At 50.7% G+C, this 13655-nt stretch overlaps 1 protein-coding gene across 1 annotated transcript in view; it reads left to right on the forward strand.

The window, feature by feature from the left end:
* Positions 1-12020, forward strand: part of UNC45B (unc-45 myosin chaperone B) — a 30802-nt gene extending 18782 nt beyond the window's left edge. Inside the window, exons 13-20 of the mRNA XM_032843278.1 lie at positions 230-370; positions 2652-2779; positions 3400-3466; positions 4269-4382; positions 4759-4874; positions 5738-5855; positions 8398-8553; positions 11112-12020. Of these exons, the coding sequence (XP_032699169.1) occupies positions 230-370; positions 2652-2779; positions 3400-3466; positions 4269-4382; positions 4759-4874; positions 5738-5855; positions 8398-8553; positions 11112-11372 (1101 nt within the window). The 3' untranslated portion in view covers positions 11373-12020. The remainder of the gene's footprint in view (positions 1-229; positions 371-2651; positions 2780-3399; positions 3467-4268; positions 4383-4758; positions 4875-5737; positions 5856-8397; positions 8554-11111) is intronic.
* The last annotated feature ends 1635 nt before the right edge of the window (positions 12021-13655 follow it).

The raw sequence follows: 13655 nt of genomic DNA on the forward strand, positions 1-13655 counted from the left end.
GCTGTGCACTCAGGGGGCTCCCACCCATGCTCTCAGGGGTGCTGTAGCAGGTTCTGCCCACCCTGCCCAGGTAGAGCCCGTTCCTCCTCCCTCCTCCCTCTTCTACCACTCGCTCTTCTCCAAGCTGGGTGGCACCGGCCAGGCCAGGGAGCTGTCTTGGAAGCAGAGACTTGTTCTCAAGTTTCCTTTCCGCCTTACTCCACCTTGTCCCCCTACCCCGTGACTCTAGACCTCTGACAAGACTGTCCTGTACTCCGTGGCAACCACCCTGGTGAACTGCACCAACAGCTACGATGTTAAGGAGGTCATCCCCGAGCTGGTGCAGCTTGCCAAGTTCTCCAAGCAGCACGTCCCCGAGGAGCACCCTAAGGTGGGTTAGGGATGATGCTGGAGGGTCTGTGCCACCAGGCTGCCAGAGAGGTGCACGGAAAGACAGGGACGTCTGGGTGCTGTGTGTGTTTGCGAGGACTTGGTATAGGACACAGAGAGACTGAAGAGGATCGTGGCTAAATTTCCCCCACTAAGTGGCACTCATTCCCCGCCCATTTAGGTTTAACGTTTTTTGAGGGGTGGGGGGTGAGACTATTTATCATCTGAAAATCAAGTGGAGCCATGATGGACGTTTTGTAATTTATGTGGTTGGTTTCATGGACATCAGACTGTATTTCGTGTGTCCAGCACTTATAGAAATTTCGTTTCCTGGATTTGGGGATGTGGGTGCTAAGTAGGAATAATGAGGGGGGAGAGATGCCAGCCAGTCAGCAGTAGCCCAGATGTCACAAATCCCCTCGGAGCCCTCCCCAGGGATTCCCTGCCCTCAGGGGTGTGTTTTGTATGTGGTTGAAACACGAATGTATATGCATCGTATTTCCAGCCAGTAAAAGATGAAGATTTTTTTCTAATGGTCAGAGTACTATAAACCACATCGCAAAACAAACAAAAAGGTGGACAGCAGAGGAAAGAACACGACCATGCACTGTGACATTACCTCCCCTTGACCACTATTAGCATTTTGGTGTATTATATCGCCTACCAGAGGCTGTTTTTCTCTGCACATCTTTTTTCTTTTCATAGTTATAATCAGAATGTTGTTATCATTTTCTGCCCAGTTTTGGGAAAATAGTTGAGGTGTTTTCTATGCCATTCTTTTTTTTTTTTTTTTGAAGTTTTTATTTAAATCCCAGTTAGCTTACAGTGTAATGTTAGTTTCAGGATTAGAATTTACTGATTGAACACTTCTGTATAACACAAGGTGCTTATCAGGACCAAGTGCCCTTCTTATTCCCTGTTACCTGCTGTGTCATTCTTGCAATCAGGTTTTTTTTTTTTTTTTTAAAGATTTCATTTGTTTATTTGACAGAGATCACAAGTAGGCAGAGAGGCTGGCAGAGAGAGAGAGGGAAGCAGGCTCCCTGCTGAGCAGAGAGCCTGATGTGGGGCTCGATCCCAGGACTCTGGGATCATGAACTGAGCCGAAGGCAGAGGCTTTAACCCACTGAGCCACCCAGGTGTCCCTTGGAATCCATTTTTAAAGCTGCATAGTGGCTCATGCAGGCAAGAGTATATAGCATTTTCTGCTGCTGTAAATTTCAAATGTGGCTTCTAGAGATTGCCCACAACTGCCGGCCTCTTCCCAGTCACTTCCAGAATTATCTGTAGAGACTGTTCAACTCTGGGGCTGACTTCGGATTTTCAGCACAACCCAATCCATTGTTTTGTAAACTTTATCTGCTCCCTATCCCCTCCTCCTCCTGCCTAAGTCTCCCAACACCCCCCCCAATAAAAAGCTAACCTTTTGCAAAAAAAAAAAGTAATGTATGAGTCATCTAGCGTTTTGGATGATCTCTTTGATTTCACTTCTCTGTGAATGAAGAATCTTTGGGATGATTTTTATTTTTTCTTTCTTTCTTTTTTTTTTTTACTTTGAAACAGATTTTTTTTTTTTTTTAATGTTATATTGGGCTGATTTTCTTGCCACACCTGCTGCGCAGGCTTTGTACTGGGAGTGGGGGAAGGGAGCAAGGAAGAGGAGAGCATGCCAGACACCCCCTTGACTTTCGTTTTGGCAAAGGAAATCTGGAAGAGTATATGAGTTTCGAATTACAGCGGTAACAAATTGCCACAAACATAATGGCCTAAAACAACACAAATTTGTCTTCTTCCAGTTTTAAAACTTCCATGGGTGACCTATTTCTAAAATCAGTCCCATTGGGCCAAAGTCAAGGGGTCACTAGGGCTGGTTCCTTCTGGAGGCTCCAAGAAGATAATCTGTTTCCTTGTCTCTTTCAGCTTCTAGAAGTCACCTTCCCTAGCTAGTGACCTTAAATCACTCCAACCTCTTGCTTCTATTGTCACATCTTCTTCTATTAACTCTGACCCTCCTGCCTCCCTCTTATTGAGAAGCTCAGGGTTATCAGATAATCCAGGATTATCTCCCTGTCTCAAAATCGCTCATTTAATCCTAGCTGCAAATTTCCTTTTTTTGCCATGTAAGGTACGAGTCACAGGTTCTGCAGATTAGGACGTGGACATCTTTGGGGGCCATTATCCAGCCTGCCACTAGCAGTCAGAAATGCACCATCTTTAGTTCCCACGCAGATTGGCCTGGTGCCCAGTCTCCTTCCCTATTGCCACCCTTTTTTTCTCCCCAGGACAAGAAGGACTTCATAGATATGCGTGTGAAGCGGCTTCTGAAGGCTGGGGTCACTTCTGCCCTGGCCTGCATGGTGAAAGCAGACAGTGCCATCCTCACCGACCAGACCAAAGAGCTGCTGGCCAGGTGGGGCTGCAGCGGGCCAGGGCTGGGGTCTGAGGGGCCTGGGGGCAGGAGGCTGAGGGGCAATAGAAGTGGCTGCGGGTGGTAAATGAGTGAACGAGCCATTGGCAGTCCTGGAGAGGAGACAGAAGGGGATTAACATTGAAAGGCAACGTGGTGGGGGGCGCCTGGGTGGCTCAGTGGGTTAAAGCCTCTGCCTTTGGTCAGGTCATGATCCCAGGGTTCTGGGATCAAGCCCTGCATCGGGCTCTCTGCTCCGTGGGGAGTCTGCTTCCTCCTCTCTCTCTGCCTGCCTCTCTGCCTACTTGTGATCTCTGTCTGTCAAATAAATAAATAAAATCTTAAAAAAAAAAAAAAAGAAAAGAAAAGCATCGTGGTGGGACAGGTATCACAGGTGGGCATTTGCACTGGGTGGAAAGAGGTCACTGTCCCTCCTGGTTACCTGCTTCCCCTCACTTGGCTTCACTTTCTCCCCAGCTCCTTGTATCCATGGCAGTGTCTGGCCAAGGTGGCTAATGCTGGGGCAGGTGCAGCACTTTCCAGGGCTTCACCGGGTCTGACTGGCTGGCCCGCCAATGCCTGGGAAGGGTACACATTATGTGTCCTTCATCCTTGCTCTACAGGGTATTCCTGGCCCTCTGCGATAACCCCAAAGACCGAGGAACCATTGTGGCTCAAGGCGGTGGCAAGGTAATTGGTGGGATAAGGTTTGCCATCCTAGAAGGTGATCCACTGGGGAGGAGCCCGTGTGTGTGCGCGCCCGCACACGCACACGCTCTTTGCCTGACCCAAGAATAATGTACCCCATGCCCCAACCCAACCTCCTGGAATACTGTTATTCAGGTATCTGTCCTGTCTGTGCTCATGGCCCCAAACTGACTTCTGCCCAATTTTAGGGTGTGGAATCCCATTTTTCCTCCTTGCTGTTGGAAGGAGGCATGGTACAGGTGCATGGACCGTGGACTTTGCTGCAGAAGATTGGTCTTTGAGTCCTTGCTTGTCCTCTTTTCAGCTGCATAACTTTGGGCAGATTACTCAATCTCCCCAAGCTAGTTTTATCTGTAAAACGGGGGGGGAGGGAATTGCACAATCGCTCTGCAGAATGTCACAAGGGTTACAGAAAACACACTTCAAGTTTTGGCTCATAGTAGCTGCTCAGTTAAGTGGCTGTGGTGATGATTAGGTTTGACTGCAGTCAGGGAGGAAAAAGTCAGTGTGTTGCTCCATTTATTTCCCCCAAAACCAGCAGTGTGGATGGGTGGTGGCGAGTGTAAGTGGAGGCCTGCCGGGAAGCAGGGGCGTGAGTCTGTGGGTCTGTATTTAATTGTATTTAATTTGTATTTAATTTATTTAACTGTATTTAATTTAATTGTTCTCTGTGATGCTCCAGCCTTGCTTGCATTATAGAGACAGACAGCAGCTGGAGAGGGAGGATGGGAGGAGAGGCCTCTGGATGTCTGTGACAGAGGAGTGACTGTGCCTTCTCTTGCAGGCGCTGATCCCCCTGGCCTCGGGGGGCACAGATGTGGGCAAGGTGAAGGCAGCCCATGCTCTGGCCAAGATCGCCGCCGTCTCTAATCCGGACATCGCCTTCCCGGGGGAACGGGTGTGTGCCGGTGCTGGGGTGGGTGGGATGGGGCAATGGGAAGAGTCTCCTGTGTTCCTAGGGGCCTTTCCCCTTGTCACCCTACCCCTGGCCTGGGAGGGGGCATGGTGCCATCCCAGAGAGGGCAGTAAGTTGGAGGTGCCTGGACTCCAGGCTTGGCTCTGCCTCTGACTTAATGGGACTGTCCTCTTAGACACCAGGATTATCTCATCTGCAGAGTAAGGGAAATAATCCTGACTCTCAGGATCATCATGGAAGCTGCATGGGACCGTGGGTGGGAAAGCACTTTGGGAATTCTAAAGCGGGGCACCTGTAAATGGTAGGGTCTGCGGGTACCTGCTTTCTGCCCGACCCACTCCTTGACCCTTCCACGCAGGTGTATGAAGTGGTCCGGCCCCTCGTGAGTCTCCTGGACACACAGAGGGATGGGCTCCAGAACTACGAGGCTCTCCTGGGCCTCACCAATCTGTCTGGGCGGAGTGACAAACTCCGGTGAGTGGGGTGGGGAGGGAGGGTTGGGGGTGGAGAGAGTCGCCCCAGAAAGGATTTGGAGGAAGTTTCACATAGAGTGTATGCTTCCTCTGAGGACAGGACCAAAGGCAGTGGGTAGAAACCTGAAGTGGGAGGGATTTGCGTTTGCACATAGTGAATGTGTGAAGACAAGGAGATTATCAAGGCAGTTCTTTCTGACTAAAGTAGTAAAAAAAAAAAAAAAAAAATCCAGGTGGATAGTGGGAATTCCTTCTTGGGAACAAGGGGATGGGGGAGAGAATTGGGTTGTGATTCTTTCAGTTGCAAGGGGCAGAAAACTCAACTGCAGCTGGTTTGAGCATAAAGGGAATTTAGTGACTCATGTAAATAAAAGTCTGGGGTGACCAGATGCAGGTGCGGCTTGATGCAGGCGTTACAAAGCTTTCCCACTTCCCTACTTTCTTTCTTCTCTACCGTCCTCCTACTTCCCACTTGCCTACTTCTGTCCACTTCTCCAGCCTGTGTCGTCTTAATTCTCAAATGGGCTCTTCCCTTCTGTCACGATCACAGGGGTCATTCCAGACCTCACATCTTCTTGGCTTCATGTCTAGCAGGAGAGAAAGAAGACTTTCTGCAGAAGACTCTCCAGCCTGGTGACATGTTCATCCCAGACCCCATGGCTATGGCCAGGATGCTATACTGTCATTTAGTTTATGCCCATTGGTGCCCTCCCTGGAGCTGGTATCGATGTCATCCAAATCACGCTGGCTGAGGATGTGGGAGGGAACCACCAACAGGGCGGAATGGCCCTTGGGTGGCCACAAACTCCAAATGCTCCTCCCTAAGGACTCAGTGGCCTCCGTTCCCCACCTCTCACACCCTAGACAGAAGATCTTTAAGGAGAGGGCCTTGCCAGACATTGAAAACTACATGTTCGAGAATCATGACCAGCTGCGGCAGGCGGCCACGGAATGCATGTGCAACATGGTGGTGAACAAGGAGGTGAGGCGGCTAGGGATGGGGGCGGGCTCGGGAGGAGGGGGGCGGGCTCGGGAGGAGGGGGGCGGGCTCGGGAGGAGGGGGGCGGGCTCGGGAGGAGGGGGCGGGCTCGGGAGGAGGGGGCGGGCTCTGGAGGGGGGCGGGCTCTGGAGGGGGGCGGGGAGTGACCTCGGCAGGGCGAGCCAAGCCACAGGACAGGGCCTGGCGTGAGATTGGGGGTTACAATGATACTAAGGTAGCATTTTGCCAGAGAACCCAGGAACTCCTGTATCTCTCCTGGCTTGCAGCCCCCCTCCCTGTAGGGATCCTGAGAGGAATACATGCACCAAGGAGACAAAGGAAAAGCACACAAAATATACTATTGTTCCTAGCTGGGGGATTGACCCCTAGCTTGAGCTGGGGACATGGAAGATACCATTTCCCTAAATTCTTCATGTCTGAATAATAATCTTCTCATAGCAGAGAAGGATATAAGACCAGGGCCTCTTAGAGACCAAAAGAAGCTAGATCACTTACATTTTATCAAAGCTCCACATGTGTTAAAAAATGAGGAAAAGCAAACACAGATATAAACAATTTTAGGATATTTTAAATGTTAACATCTAATGAACTGTTGCTGTTTCCATGGAAACTGTAATGCCCTATAACTGTGTTCTTCACAGAGGAATTATAGGATTTATAAAAATAAAATGAATTCAGAACAATGCCAATGGCCTTATGGTCCAGTAATGGGGAGAAATTATAATCACATGGTAAATGAGTGTCTTCTTTCTGTCCTGCCAGAACTGCCAAGCCTATAGATATAACCTCATCAGAGGTAAAAATAGGGCCAAATCCCAGGCCCTTCATGAACATGAGGGCCAGGCTAAGTGGCCTTTATGGGCCTTCATGTAGGGCTGAGTGGGAGACCTTTTCTCTTTTCTCTCAATTCTTAACTCAAGGTCTTGGATCTTCCCACAAAAGCCTGTTGAAGTAAAATAAAATTAAATTAAAAGAGAAGAAAATAAAAAGACAGGATCTATCAGGGAGCTGGCCTGAGACTGACCTGGGGGGCTGGCAGCCTTGCGGAAGAAGGGAGTGTATCCAAAGGAAGCGTAGGGGAGGGACAATGGGAAGGGGGAGCAGGCTTCCCCTGGGAACATCTAAATAAGCAGTGCTCCCAACAGGATAGAAATTCATTTCCCACTCATATCACTTCTGCTCACATTTGGATCCAGTGGCTTTCTTCTTCTCCTCCTCCTCCTCCTCCTCCTCCTCCTTCTTCTTCTTCTTCTTCTTTTTTTAAGATTATATTTATTTGTTTGACAGACAGAGATCACAAGTAGGCAGAGAGGCAGGCAGAGAGAGGAATAGAAGCAGGCTCCCTGCTGAGAAGAGAGCCCAACGTGGGGCTCGATCCCAGGACTCTGGGGCTCGATCCCAGAACCCTGGGATCATGACCCAAGCCGAAGGCAGAGGCTTTAACCCACTGAGCCACCCAGGCGCCCCCAGTGCTTCCTTCTAGGCAATGACTTGGATCCAGGCTTCTTTGGCCATCAAGAACTATCTGCGCTCCACACCCCAACCAAGAACTGTCTCCCTGTCTGCCACTATGGGAGTGGTCTCCATTTGAATGGGGAGAGAGACCACAGGAAAGGCCCCTATAGTTCTCCACCATGGTGGCCTGGCAGTGACAACTATCATTCTCTCTCAGGTTCCATGACGAAACTAGTTTATGGCCACATCTACATGCGAGAGATGGGGAATGTAGTCCTTTTGGGGTATCTGCTTCCCAGTTACCACTGTGCCCTTGCACTGACCATCTCTGCCATCCTCTCGTCTCTGAGGACCACTGCTCCAGCTTCAGGGAGATGCAGAGGGAGGGTCATAACCTGGGCAGCTGTGACCGACCTTTGACTTTTTAGAGCTCCACCTCTAGGAAACCCGACCCAACAAAATGCCCTTAAATTTGATCAACCAGATTTTATCATGGAGCAGGTGGTGGTGGTGGGGACCAGTGACCTCTGAGACACGTCAAGGCACTGGGCCCTAGGAGCCTCTTCTCCTGGTTTAGGGTCCATAGGAAGCTAATTGCTCTCTTGTTGAATGGCACAGCAGCTCTCGATCAGTTTCCTTCTCTTGCCCAATTCCGCTGCCTTCAGGGACTGCAAAGCCATTTTAAGGCAGACCCTGGAGGCCCATCTGTTGTGGGAGAAACATACCAGCCTTCCCCAAAGGGAAGAGAAACACCGCTCTTTGGGCAACATCTCCCATTCATGGGTGTGTGCCTGCTCTTTCCCCTGGTGCGGGTAGCTGAACGCAAACAAGGGTGGTGGCAGATGCTGTATGGAGAAACCCTGACTCTCTTTAACTTTGTACCTGAAGGAGTTTATAGCCCCTTTATCCAGCTAGTCAGAGGAGACATCCTGGGGGAGGTGACAGGGAGAGCTGCTCAAAAGAAAGCTCTGAAGAATTTTGGGTCAGAGAACATGGCTTCAGATGCTTTTTTCCCTTTCCAGGCTGTCAGGTGGGGGCATTTTTCTCTGAGCCATGTACCCCCCCATAGGTACAGGAGAGGTTCCTGGCTGGTGGGAATGACCGGCTGAAGCTGATAGTGCTGCTCTGCGGGGAGGACGACGACAAGTTGCAGAACGCAGCTGCGGGGGCGCTGGCCATGCTGACGGCAGCTCATAAGAAACTGTGCCTGAAGATGACCCAAGTGGTGAGAGCGGGCCCCGGGGCAGGAGGGGGACTGCCTTGAGTGATCCTCTGTGGGGAGACCAGCCTCTGTGCTAACACTCCCCAGGCCCTGGTATCTGTTCCTCCCAGCCTAGAAGGAGGGTCTACGCAATCCCTTACATCCATTGTGGGGTTGCCCCATGTGAGCTAACTTGGGTCCTTCCCACTGTAATTCCAACCAGTGACTTCGGTGGTGCTTATGGCTCAGGACTTCGGAATGATAACAAGGAGGACCACAGTAACACTAACTACTGCTGTGGGGCCCCCAAGCTCCCCAAGAGGGCCATGGACTTGGTGGGGGTACCATAGGGAGCTTGTGGTTTGGCAAAGACATGGCAGATCCTCTTACGTGAACGTGATGCTCAGATCCTTTGGTGGGACCGCGGCTGTCTCAGCAAAGTGGCATATGTGCAATCGTGAACATGGCGGTGCCAAATGAAAATGTCTTCATTTCACTGAATTGAACCTAGTTTGTGGGCATCAGTTCCATGGAAGGCAAAAAACATAAGCGTCCCCGTTCACATGTACTCAAGTCTGCTTTAAATGCAGGCTCTTATTTATTTTTTTAAAAGATTTATTTATTTATTTTAGAGAGAGCATGCATGCAGTGGGGAGGGAGAGGGAGAGAGAGAACCTCAAGCAGACTCCCCACTGAGCAGGGAGGCCAAGGTGGGGCTCGATCTCATGACCCTGAGATCATGACCTGAGCTGAAATCTGGAGTTGGGTGCTTAACCCACTGAGTCACACAGGTGCCCTGCCCCTGGCAGGCTCTTTTTAATGGTTAGTTTAAGGTAGGGGTGTGTGTGTGTGTGTGTTTGTGTGTGTGTGTGTGTACGTGCACACACACCTTCTCTGAGCTGCACGGGTGCTTATGCTGTCCGCACAAGAGAACAAGAGAAGGGTCTTTCTGCCAGATGTAGCTCTTCCTGGTTGGTTCCTGGGGTTTGGCATTTCCGCCTGAGGCAAGTTTCTCAAAATTGTAAGGTGTGTGTCACCTAGAGGGCTGACGAAAATACTTCAGTAGGTTAGGTGGGGTGCTTTCGGCCTGGCGACCACACTTTGAAATCCCCTGCCCTAAAGTGGCCTCTGCGGAAGTAACTGGTCACACGACTTCTGCGGACAGACTCCCACAGGGCACTCTGACTTGCTCACTTCCTGGGCTTTAGGTGCTGCTCGGAATGTTTACGTTTATTAAGTTCTTCCAACCTCCCAACAGCCCTGGGTGGTGGGTGAGGTTATTATTTTCCCTACTGACCAGAGAGGAAAACAGTGCAGAAACTTAACTAGCTCAAGGCCACGCCACCAGGTAGTTGTGAAGGGATTGGCGTCCTTCAAGATTGCTGACCCTCTCCTGGCCACTTCTTCCTTCTTCCTGAGGGGCTCCAAAATCTTAGCTACATTTCTGTGCCTGGGAACAATGGCATGAGACTCGTTATATTACCCGTCAGCATGAAACCTTCCCCTCTGTGCCTGCCTCCCCGTCTGCGAGTGGTGCATGTAGGAAGCTGTCCCCGTTGACACGTGGAGGGTGAGGTAACAGGTATGAGGAAGCAAAGGGGAAATCCTTGGATTAGTGGCTAAAATCATCATCTCTGTCCACTTTTCTGTTGAGCTTTTACTATGCTCCAGCCCCCGTGCTAAGCTCTGTCCATGCACCGTATCACTAAACAACCACAATGTGAATAAGTAGATATACCACATGATGGAGGGGCTCCTGAGACTCGGAGAGGTCAAAAAACTGATCTAAGATCCTATTTGGTAAGTGACTAATCTGGGACCTGAACCCTGGTCTCTCTGACTCCAAAACCTAGACCAATAATGATGCTACTCTGCTGCTCATGTCTGTTGAATGTGGTAAGAGTCAAGCCTCCTGGTTCTGTTCTTAGCTCCAACGCTGTCTCTTGGGGTAATCAGATGGTCTAGAGTCCTGCCTTCCCCATGCACTGTAGTTGGGCTACTTCACAACTGTAGGGAGGGATGGAGGAGAGGCTGTACTCCAGACTCCAGTGTAAATTCCACTGGAAGTCAGGATGAGTAGAGTACAAGCCCCGGGCATGCCTGGAGCTCATATTTCTAAGGGCACTTAGGTTGGCAGAAGCAGGCATTGGCCCTGTGCCCGTGTTAGAATCCTCCATTCTGAACACCCTCCATCCCCATTCCAATCAGGCATGCAGTGGGCCTGTCCCTTTGCTTCTTTAGATGCTTAAAAAATAAATGGACATTTGGGTGTTTATTCTCTACTATTTTCATATGTGTGATCATAGCTGAGTTACTTCCCCTTCCTAGACCTCAGTTCCTCCACTTATAAAATGAAAGGGATTGGATTATGTCAAGTTCCTTCTAGTTTTTGGATTCCTGCCCTGACTCTGGTAAGGAGGAGGACATCTGCGAGCTAGTCCCAGTGGGCTCAGGTAGGCGTATGCTGAGTTCCATACACATAACCAAATATGTGCTTGCCTTCTGTTTCTCTTGTCCCAAATGTCCAACCACAATCCCTCCACTGATTCTCTAATCCTTCTTTATCTACGTCTCCCCTCCAGACAACACAGTGGTTGGAGATCCTGCAGCGGCTTTGCCTGCATGACCGGCTGTCGGTCCAGCACCGGGGCCTGGTCATTGCCTACAACCTTCTGGCCGCCGACGCTGAGCTGGCCAAGAAGCTGGTGGAGAGTGAGCTGCTGGAGATCCTGACTGTCGTGGGTAAACAAGAGCCAGATGAGAAGAAGGCGGCAGTGGTGCAGACAGCCCGGGAATGCCTCATCAAATGCATGGATTATGGCTTCATTAAACCGGTGTCTTAGACAGGGGCCCATAGGGCTGCTGGGGCTGGTCCTGTATTCTGAAGAGTCCTAAGCCGGGAACTCAAGGGGTATCATTTCAGCTGGGGATCTTAGCAGTGACTATGAAGTCTCCATATAAAAACCAAGACTTGAGTGTTCCCTGAGTTGTCGACCTTCCCCTTTGCCCTAGGAAATTTTGGATGTTTCATTGGCTCTCTTGCTGTCTCCTTACAACTATCAGGTTGCAGAAAAGTCCTAGAATAATTTTCATCTATGATTCGGAAGACAAGTTGGATAATTCTTTCTGTACCCATTCCAAAGGCCAGGATAATGGGCTGAATTCTTTGTATTTTGGGAAATGGGTTGTGTGGTAAGGTAGGACCCAACAGGTGTGTAAATAGAAAGGTTAGTGCTACCACATCTGGATGCTGAACTCTGCTGGTTTATGTAGAGAGAAAACACCTTTCGTGGTCGTTCCCTAAATGGAAGTAACCCCAATGTCCATAGAAAATGGATACATTGGCATTAATGAAATTGTGATTTCCCCCAGGGAATGGCGGGCATCTGGCCTCGGCATGTTTAGGAAACATAAGGTTTCTGGGCAGGAGAGCGGGCAGTGGTGAAATGAATTCTGTACACCTAGGTTGAGAGGTAGGTTGGCAGGAGGGTGCCGGTGAGAGCAGCAGTTGGAGTCGGGGTTGGCCTACACCCCTGGAGCTCCCACAATGTGTGTAGTCCGCAGGAGGTGCAGTCAATCAGCTCTGCTTGCAGCCCACTCTTGAGTCCTTTCTGCTTTTGCCTTCCTGGGCCTGTTGGGGTCCCGGCAGGGCACCTGGCACCGAGCCTCGTACCACATGAGTGTCCAGGAAATACTTGCTTATTTTTGTTTTCCCTGAACCCCAGCACCAGCGCCTTTCACCATCTATCAATGAATCCCAGCTCCCTGGAGGGGCTAGGAAACTCTGCCTTTGACACATCTGCTTTAAGAATTTAAGGGATAAGGGACAGCTGGGTGGTTCAGTTGGGTAAGCGTCTGCCTTCAGCTCTGGTCCTGATCCCAGGGCCCTGGGATCCAGTCCCACATCCTGTTCCCTGCTCAGTGGGGAGTCTGCTTCTCCCTTTGCATGCTGCTCCCCCTGCTTGTACGATCCCTTTCTCTCTCTCTTCCTCTGACAAATAAATAAATAAAATCTTAAAAAAAAAATAAAGAAAAAGAAAAAGAATGTAATCCGTAAGACAAAAGGGGAAGAGTGGGAGGTTTGATTTCCTACCTCCTCCCCACTGCGCCCACACTCACTTCCAGCCCTGGGTGGGGGGCAGGGCACACCTGGGCAAGTTGAAAGAGAAACCCAACTGCTGGAAGTGCCCCTGGGGTGAGGGCAGGAGAGCCCAGGCGGGGGGGCCACCCACTTTAGCCACCACTGTGGTCCTAACAGGCATGGATGCCCAGATCGGGTACAGGCTGCTATTGATTGGTGCCCCTCACATTGGTGCCACTGTCGCTGGGCAGCCTCCCCCAGGGCTACTAAGAGGCTGGACCAAGCTGGTGCCTTCATGGAGGCGCCTGTGCAGGGGGCAGCAAATAGGTAGGGTGGTTCTAACACCGACTTGGCTCAGGGCCTCAAAACCTCTCTTCCTCTCACCCCATAGGGGTCTAGGCCGTTCCCTCCTGATCACTGTTAGCAAGACTGGACCTTGCGGCAGGCGCTGCCCTGCGTGATCCTCTCCCTGCGGGGCATGGTGACTTCCTGGCTCCAGACTCTGCAGAGACCTCCCCAGAAAGACCAGCGTGGAGGGCGGAGGTGACCGGGGCCACAGGGACAGATAGGGTGGGTGGAGAGGGAGTAAAGCCAGATGCCACCTCTCACAAGCCCCAGGAAGCACAGAGCACAACAGAATGGAGGGGGGCTTCAGGATGCTAGAGGAGAGGCAGTGGCAGCCTGGCCTGTCAGTGAAGGGCCCTTTGCAGGGACAGGTCCAGAGACCCCAGTCAGGCGCGAGTCTCCAGAGTTCCTGGACATCCCTCCTCCCCCAGGTTCTGAGAGCAGGGGGAGGTGCCGGAGAGGCATTGCGGGTGTATCTGGTGTGCTACTCACCCACGGAGAGCTTACGCAGTAATCTTTCGTAAGACTGCATAACCTATAAAAGAAAGGAAAGAAGGACCCTATAGACCCTATAACCTGTAAAGGAAAGGAAAGAAGGAAAATGCTCCAATACGGTAAAATACCAAGCCACAATGAGGAGGACACCTCTGTCACCGCCCTTGTCTATCACCGCCTTTGTCTATATGGTTCTGCCAGCAGC

The sequence above is a fragment of the Lontra canadensis genome, unplaced genomic scaffold (genome assembly GCF_010015895.1).
Source record: "Lontra canadensis isolate GAN:19392208 unplaced genomic scaffold, GSC_riverotter_1.0 scaffold137, whole genome shotgun sequence".
Taxonomy (NCBI): Eukaryota; Metazoa; Chordata; class Mammalia; order Carnivora; family Mustelidae; genus Lontra; species Lontra canadensis.